The sequence below is a fragment of the Oreochromis niloticus genome, linkage group LG6, assembly GCF_001858045.2.
Source record: "Oreochromis niloticus isolate F11D_XX linkage group LG6, O_niloticus_UMD_NMBU, whole genome shotgun sequence".
Lineage (NCBI taxonomy): Eukaryota > Metazoa > Chordata > Actinopteri > Cichliformes > Cichlidae > Oreochromis > Oreochromis niloticus.
Genome location: NC_031971.2, coordinates 39,029,819 through 39,038,165, shown reverse-complemented (window position 1 = coordinate 39,038,165; position 8,347 = coordinate 39,029,819). Strand labels below are relative to the sequence as shown.

At 41.6% G+C, this 8,347-nt stretch overlaps 1 protein-coding gene across 5 annotated transcripts in view; it reads left to right on the top strand.

Annotated features, from left to right (window-relative positions):
* Positions 1-8,347, top strand: part of LOC100690136 (zinc finger protein Aiolos) — a 36,222-nt gene that overhangs the window by 22,429 nt on the left and 5,446 nt on the right. For 2 of the 5 annotated variants that reach the window (XM_025908091.1, XM_013277125.3), the window contains 4 exons: positions 2,227-2,301; positions 3,097-3,164; positions 3,473-3,571; positions 7,198-7,617. In XM_025908091.1, coding sequence (XP_025763876.1) covers positions 3,113-3,164; positions 3,473-3,571; positions 7,198-7,617 — 571 coding nt within the window. In that variant the 5' untranslated portion in view covers positions 2,227-2,301; positions 3,097-3,112. Of the gene's footprint in view, positions 1-1,819; positions 1,869-2,226; positions 2,302-2,757; positions 2,980-3,019; positions 3,165-3,472; positions 3,572-7,197; positions 7,618-8,347 lie in introns of those variants that run through there. The other 3 variants (XM_025908090.1, XM_019359511.2, XM_013277130.3) reach the window with 3 other exon arrangements.

Here is an 8,347-nt window from a genome sequence, read left to right as displayed (position 1 = left end):
AGAAAGCTGATATTTCCTTTATTATGATGCTTTCAGTGAAAGAAATAAGGATATATGGTATTTCTAATGTTTGTGTGGTGCTAATATGAAGCTTAAGCAGTCAGAGTTGATTCAGTAAACCAGCGCAGGATGAAACAAATGATCATTTTTGTTGTAAACTGTCTTATTAAAGGAGAATGAGAGAAAGGAGCTGAAAATGAGCAGAACTGGAATTGAACAGAAGGAGAACTGTACGTTTTCTCTCACCTACATTAAACTGCTTTAGGTTTGAGTCATGTCCACAAGCTTTACGAAGAGGAGGGACGATTACAGGAAGCTAAAAGCTGTTTAAATGTTGGTTTGAAGCATACTGTGTTTGCCAGCAGAGCTCTTTGCAATCAAATATTTAAACCTGTGAGTGTAGACGTCTTTAGCCCGACCCTGTGCTTTTAGGATACGTGATCTAAGAGATATCAAAAACTAAAATGAGAAAGATGTTTTTCTCTCTCCAGAACACTAAGGCTGTGATAGGTTAGACTTCAGAGGTCCTGTGATTTTGTTCCACACTGTTGTACCAGGTGGAAAAACTGTGTGGAGACCCTTCATTATGCACAGATAATAGTAAAACTTACAAGTGTGGCACATCTAAAGCTGACGCATTAAAAAAAAACATTTAAATAAATTAAAAGTATATAAATAAAGTAAAGAGCACACTATCAGCAATTTTAGAAGCAGTGAAAGACAAACATTTTCATCAGTGACCCTCTTTCAGCCTCAATTTCAAACTACACTCGGATCTTTAAAGGCACTAACTCTGATACGTCCTCCCGTCACTGAAAATCAGCTTTGCTCATATGTCTCCTCATATGGTCGCTCTAACCCCGAGGCATTACTGCGTGTTACTAACTAGGCGTCTGTGGTGTTAGATAGTGGAGAATCTTTTGTAACAGACCCGCCTTAGGCATGAACATAAAACATTTAAATGTCACAAGACTTTGTTTGTTTTTTTTAATCCATCCTTAAAATCTTTGATTATATTAAATTGTTTTTGGCAGTTTTTAAAGTGTTTCAGCTGAATTATTTGTTCCCCCTCAAAATTTCAAGTGTGAGGTGAAATTTTGTAAATTTTGAGAGGTGAAACCAAAAACTAAATATCTGAGGGTCACTCCATCCTCCTCTACCACGAGACCTTTGTTACCTGTGGTAACTCAGTTTGCGTCATTCATCCCTTTAAAGAAAAACCCAAGTATGACTCGAACAGCGGTTTTAGAGAACTGCTAACACTCCTGCTCATTCAAGCAACAAGTGCATTCAAACTCAACATGCACCTGGAGATCTGCTGCGCATGTGTTCAGGGATTTTTTAAACTTATTTTTATCAGCTGGAGAGAGCATGAGCGTTTATTTGCCTTTATTTACACGCATTAGAGTTGCTTGTTTTTCCCGTGAGGAGGATGGTAGATGATTTAACAGCTATAGGCATAAAAAAATCACACAAATATAACTTCACTCACTATAAACAAGTAAATACTGGATCCAGATCATATGCTGTATCATAAAATAGCTACTGAATTTCAGTGAAACAGCATATGCACTTTTAAAACTACCTTACACTCTCCTATAATAACAAGCCCCGACTGTTAAAGCTCATCTGTAGACAATATTGGGATACAAGTATTTAAAAGCTTTTTTCCTAATTCTCTTCCGACTTTGGATCAGAGATGGGAATAAAGAGAGGGACAGTCAGCAGCAGCAGCATACAGATAGAGAGCCATGATGTAAGATTTTCCACAGCCAGTAATAAAATGTGTCTGACTTCTGCAGGTCCGGACCATAAAGGGCAGATATCAGCTCTTTATTCACCTGAAATGAGGGGAATTCTTAAAAAAGGTAAATGAAGTTTCAGCTTCAGACGAGTTTGACTTTGAAGTAACTTTCACATCTGGCCACAAGATGGAGTTAGATCTCCTTAAAAGCCAAGTCTGGAGCCATGTGGACGCCCTGAAGTAACATCAAACCCCGAATCGGTTCTTTGTTTCGCTCATAAATGTTGTCGGCTGTGTGTGTTTAGGTTCAGAGAAGAAATGTTTGTAGATTAAAACATCATCAGAGTTTTTCTGAGTCTCGCCGTCGGTGCTGCTCTGCTGGATTCACACGCTCTGGTCTTTGTTGCTCCACCTTGCTGAAAATGGGTTCCTGTTCCTTTAAGGAATTCACGGCTGTGACGTTGCTTATATTCCATATTCAGAGAAAGTCCAGCGGCGGAGTGTGGAATCTCCTCCTGTGAGTGCAGTTCTCCTCTGTGGTGCTGAGCAAGAAGCAGGTAAGATCTTATTTTTAACATTACTCCTCAGACTTACTGTTAACTTCCAGCAAAAAACAAAACCAAAGACGTCTCCTGGAATTAACAGCAGCAAAGGAGACATGTGCTTCTCAATTTCATTTTGACCATGTGAGAAAGTTTCCTATTGATGTATTTTAACGCAAGAGCTTCAGTTAATCATGAAAACCCTATCAACTGTGCGGTTTTTATTATTTATTAGAGTTGATGCGAATAAATAGTTAAAACAATATAAAATATAATTAAATACTTTGTTAACTCGGTGGAAACTGACAGGGGGCTTCTTTAAAAAGTGCACGTCTGGATTTTTCTTAAATAATTTTGAAACTGTGCTGGAGTGTCTGTGTGTGCTCTTTTACGCCTGCTCCTGTGTACAAACCCAGCAGGAAATACATGAGCAGTGAACATCATCTCTTTCTCATAAGGCTAAATGTAGAGACAGGGTCGAGCAATCAACCGTGGGCTTTTTTACCCACTCTTCTTTTTTTTACACTGTCCAACCAACAGGAACAAAGAGATGCAAGTCTTGCTTCTATTTCTTCACAGGCCTTGTAGAAATAGTAAAGGGGAGGTTGGGGGGGCTCTTTTATTAGCATCGAGAGCATTTGAAAAAGTTAAAATTGTCTCACAAAGGGTCAGATAAAATGTGACACAATGAATGTAAGCAACAAACCCGCCTTTTCTCTATCTTTATTGGCAGACCTGGTTTTAAAGCGCCAAAGGGAAGAATCTGGTTAGACTCTCATTAACCGAATACTGTAAATCCCCCCCTCACAGAACGTTTTCCTTCATCATGAGCACAGAAAAGCATCCTGAATTCACATCCTCAGAGGCAGACGGGATGGGTGAGTATAGGCATTCCTTGTCTTTAATTTGAAAGTTTAGATGATGAGGATGCACACATTCCTCCACAGCGGCCACCATCCTGGCTGAAGTCGTGCCTAAAAACTCTGTGCACTTACGTGGAGGGATTTGTGCACGCTGCAGCTGAAAGCAGGTCATAGAGTGTCAGGGTCATGAGCAAGACTTCCTGCATATTTACTGTTAATGAGGAGTTTTAATGTTCATTTGTTGCTACGGAAAACACTTTTTTAATTAAGAAGAAAAGCGTCGCTCAGTTTTAACACATCCACTCAACATGTTACTTTCTCAGATGTTGCAGATGTGAAGTCGCAGGAGGAGGAAGAAGAGAAGGAGGATAACTCATTTAGTGAAAATGGAATTCAGTCCGCTGAAGGTGTCGCAGATCCACGTATGTGTACCCACACACACACTCACACTCTCTCTCACAAACACACACATATACATATATATATATGTATATGTATATGTATGTGTGTATATATATATATATATATATATATGTATGTGTGTGTGTGTGTGTGGCATTGGTGCTACAGCTGGTTTTTTTGTCTTTTGTTGGGGGTTTTTGCCTGCTTCAGTTCTAGGAAAAAAACTGAGGAATGGTGCTACAATACTGACAATGAATTCAATGAAGCAGATTATACTGGTTGAGGACAGGAAATATAGGAAACCATTTAGAGTGGCAGAAAAAGTAGAGGAGGGGGATTAAAAAAAGTCAGTGAAAGGTCACCTCTAACCAGAGCATTCGTCAGAATCGAGCCAAATCCGGCCCTTTGCAAATCCTTATCAAGCCGTATCTTATTTTATGTTCCTCATAATTTTTTATCCACCTATTTGTAGCTGTGACCATGCACCTCCAAAGCACCTGCATGCTAACAGGCTAGCTATCACCAAAAGCAACAAACGGCATAATTTGCAGCTTAATTTTGTCGTTTGAATCAGCAAGCCAGCAGGCATTTGGAGTCAAAGACGGGGAACTGCTGCTTCACTGAGCTCACAAGAGGAGCGCAGCAAAATGTTTTATCGAACCCGCTCGTAAAATGATGGAAACGTGAAGACAGGTTTCATTTTTATGCGCAGCCAGTTTCGTGGCAGGTGACTGGAATGTGTGTAACAGGTGAAACAGCAAAGATCTTTAACTATGTTTTAAATGAAACTTCCCACGCGACTTTTCAGTTGTGATGTTCGTCTCTGCAAAAACAGTTTGAGAAACTTGCACAAAAAAAGCAGATTTGTTATTTTGCTTTTACATCAGAAGTTTCTGGTTTTAATTAGCTAGTGTTCGTGCCGGTAGCTGTCAAATTAAGCATAAATGCTTATCTGAATACTGTAAAGGCAAATAAATATTGTTGTGTACTAGCTGAGGGCTTTCTGTGGACCAAATCATTGGTGAGAAGACATAAATTAGAGCTTGGCAACAAGCTGTATGTGTCTGGTATTTGCATGCCTCTCATTTTCCAGGGTTTGACTCCCATGAACTACATCAAGATTGCATGTGACGAAGAGGTGCTTGATTGATTTGATAGGTCATCGAGCTGATTAAAGTTTCATTGATCGCGTGCCAATATAGAAAGTAAGAGAGCGAGGCCTGCAAATATGCATTTATACTGTATCTGATCAGTGGATGGTGGTTTATGTTCGGAAATGTTGTTTTTTCACCAGTTAGTGAGGTGACATTTCTTGACACCAATGGTATATGGGTGCATGATGCCTCAGTGGTTAGCACCATCACCTCACAAGAACAGTGGGTTCAAACTTGTGAGGCCCTAGCTATGTGGCGTTTGCGTGTTCTCCCAGAGCTCCGGTCAATAAATGAATGTCGATGAGTGTCCAAGGTCGTTTTTCTGTTCCTACTGGGCAGCAGTTAACATGACACCAACCAAGAAAGTAATTGGATGAAATGGAAACATTTCTTCCTAAAATGCAGTCAGAATGCCAAAAAAGAGTCAAAGAGATGATGAAACCTTAGAGCAAAAGCTCAGTCTGCCTGTGGTGTGGATGGTTCAGACGGCCCAGTATGACAGGAGCCCTCCAGAGACCCTTCCTGTTATAACTGACCCAAAGCTTGGCCTGGCTTATCAGACCTGTTCTTACAAGACTACTGGGTCTGTTTTTATTGGGCGAGTTTAGACCCCAAACAAAGCAATGATGCAAAAAGTAAAAACAGATTCAGAAGAACGCCTATGAAAGAGAGGCATCAACTCTTTGCTTTGTCTTTTTAGCTGTAACATCAAAACAACATTCAAAGCAAAGTTGGTTATATAGACCACCTCAGTGTGTTACACATGGTCGGATTTATTAGTCTGCTATGTCTACGACATAAGAGAACATATAAGATGAAACTGCACAGAAACATCCCTCGGCCCAAGTCCTGTTCCTGCTGCATCACCGTGTGACAGGAAAACTTGAGGGCTGCACCAAAACCAAAGGTTTGCACTCTGAGAGTCTGGAAGTAGATGAAGTCATTTCACAGAAGCCTAAATCTGTCCTCATCTCCAGCATTTGGTGTCATGAAACTCAGTCTGAGATGTCTAAAATCAGACCTTTTTTAACTCCTTGTGCATGGTGAACTTTGGTCACAAGAACACTGATGAGAACCAACAGGAACTCTGTCTCCATTTTCTCAGCCAGTGTCGTGTCCACACTCTCTTTCTTTTTTTCTGGTCACAGCAGAGTGACCAGAAAAGGTCCTTCTGTTTCTGCATCATTACTCAACCCTTTTTCTTCTTGTAAATTTGCACCAGGAGCCCGATGACAGATAATACAGAATTAAATTTAGTTTTTATCTTTCATGTAGAGACCCTTTGATTAAAACATAACTTAACATACACTGATATGAGAGGCTGTCTCCAGCGTGTGGTAGACATGGTTTGGTTTTAGTTCTCACTGCACGTTCGTGCTTCTGTGATAAAAGCTGCATTTTAAAAGCTCTCTTCTTGTCATCAAGTGGGCAGAAACTGTGACAACTCTGTTTCACACGATATTTTTAATGTTGAATTGTTTTGACTTTGTCATTCAGCCCTAACTCTCTCATTTCTCACTTAAAAAAAAGAACATGGTGTTACAGACAGCTCTCCTCTTTATTTCTGACTGCCACCCATCTATCTACCCCACTGGGTGCACTTCCTAAAGCCCTGCTCTGCGTCTAATGCGCAGCCTGCGGTTCACTGCTTTGAGACACTGGACTCTATATCGGGCCTCTCGGAGCTCTGTGTGTGCAAAGTTTCCATAGCACCTCTGAGCGCTTTCCACAATACAAGGCGCTGCTCTTCAGCTCATCATCAGTCACCGCCAAGACCACAGTGTGGTTTTTGGATGGAACTGAATAAGCTGGGGGGCTGGTTAACGCTTGCAAGAGGCTAGGTGAGAGGTCCTGTACATTGGGCCTTAGGATTCTGCGTGTAGGCATATGTGGTGTTAATAAATGAAATTGCTAAATCCTGCATGGAGAAGTAGTTTGATCTGAGCATGTGGTTGAGAAACCAGAAAAAAAAACAAAAGCGGGAAAATGCTTGTATAGGTGATGTAATTGGTGCTTGGCTTGCTGAGGGGAAACTGAGAGAACTTTAACACCTTTTAACCCTTAAATTTGGATGCTTTTAAGCCTTTGTGACCAACGTGATGAACAGTCGGTCTGAAATGACTCTTTAAAGCAGATGAGGAATTAGTGTTGTCTGTCTGAGGCGCCTGCTCACTCACTCTCTCTCTCTCTCCTGCCCTGGTTCTAGCCGCTGTGTAGAGGAAATGCCTTTGCCTTATCTCAAGCACACATCTTCTGAATCTCTCTGTGACACTATGCATCGGCCCAAATTAGGCTACCCACACTTTGGAGATGTGCTAGTACTAATATCTTGCTATCGACCTTAAATACAAATGTAGAAGTAAAGACGTGACTGTGTTCCACATTCTGCTCACAGCTTATCTAGCTCCTTTTTTGGAAAATGCTCTACACATTCCTGTGAAATGACTCTCCAAATGCATATTTTGGTTGTCCCCTCCTTCCACTTTGCTCAGGTGTGATAAAGACCGAGGCTGAGGAGACGGAAGATAACGAGCAGCTTCTCAAGGCTGAAAAAGACCAAGAGATTGTCCCTAAAGAGGAAGCAGAGGGAGGCAGTGAGGACGGGATGGAGGAAGGTTTTGATGAGGAGAGGACAGAGGAAGAGAATGATGAGGAGAGGGACATGGAAGGGGACGAAGAGGGAGATGGCCTGAGTGAGCCGCAGGACCTGTCGCTGGTGGACTACTCGCGTTACGACAGCACAGCCCTCCCCGACACCAGCGCAGCGGCGTCTGCCGCCAACGCGGAAGGCGCTTACGCACCTGGAGCCGGGCCACCTCGCATCCAGCCAACAGGCAAGCTCAGCTGTGACATCTGCGGCTTGTCCTGCATCAGCATTAACGTACTGCTGGTGCACAAGCGCAGCCACACGGGTAAGCAGAGGGACGCTGACCTCAAAGATCGCAGTTGTGCAATCACTGCGCTGTTGATGGCCCTGAGGTCTCCTTTTATTGACTCTGTCAAAGCGATTAAGAACACACAATCGTGTGCTAACTGACAGATTGTGAAATAGCCTCTATTGTTGTTCATATAGTCCCCACATGCACTAACTGTGTGATTTGATCGCAGTAGCAGATAGGTCAGCGCATCAGACTGCTGCTGCAGTTATCGTTCTGCCCTAAAATCCTGAAATAAATGACAGATTTCTAAAGGTCTGAAGTGATGACCGAACCAGTGTGCTGAGAGCCGAGTTATAGCATGGAAAATAATATTCATCCCACTCATGGGATTACTCATGAAACACATTTTCTGTCATCTTATCCATAGAACTGAAATATCGAGTTATCGACGGCGCACAAAAAATATCAAAAACGTGAAAGAAGGTCACAAACTCTCTTGTTGCTACATTTTAAATGTCCTCAAAATGAGTCACGAAGATTATTTTTGTCCCGTCTTCCATCAGTCTGACTAACAAAGCAGAGTTTAGCTCTAAGTCATCGCTGACAATTATTATAATTCTGTGCTGTGGGATTATGTGATTTTAGGCTTTTGAAACTCTCAAATCTTAGTCAGAAAAATATTCTAGTAAAAAAACATTTGTGTTGGGGTTACGGTTATGATAGGGTAGATAGGGTACTTAAACATGAAAGCAAGCTATACTTA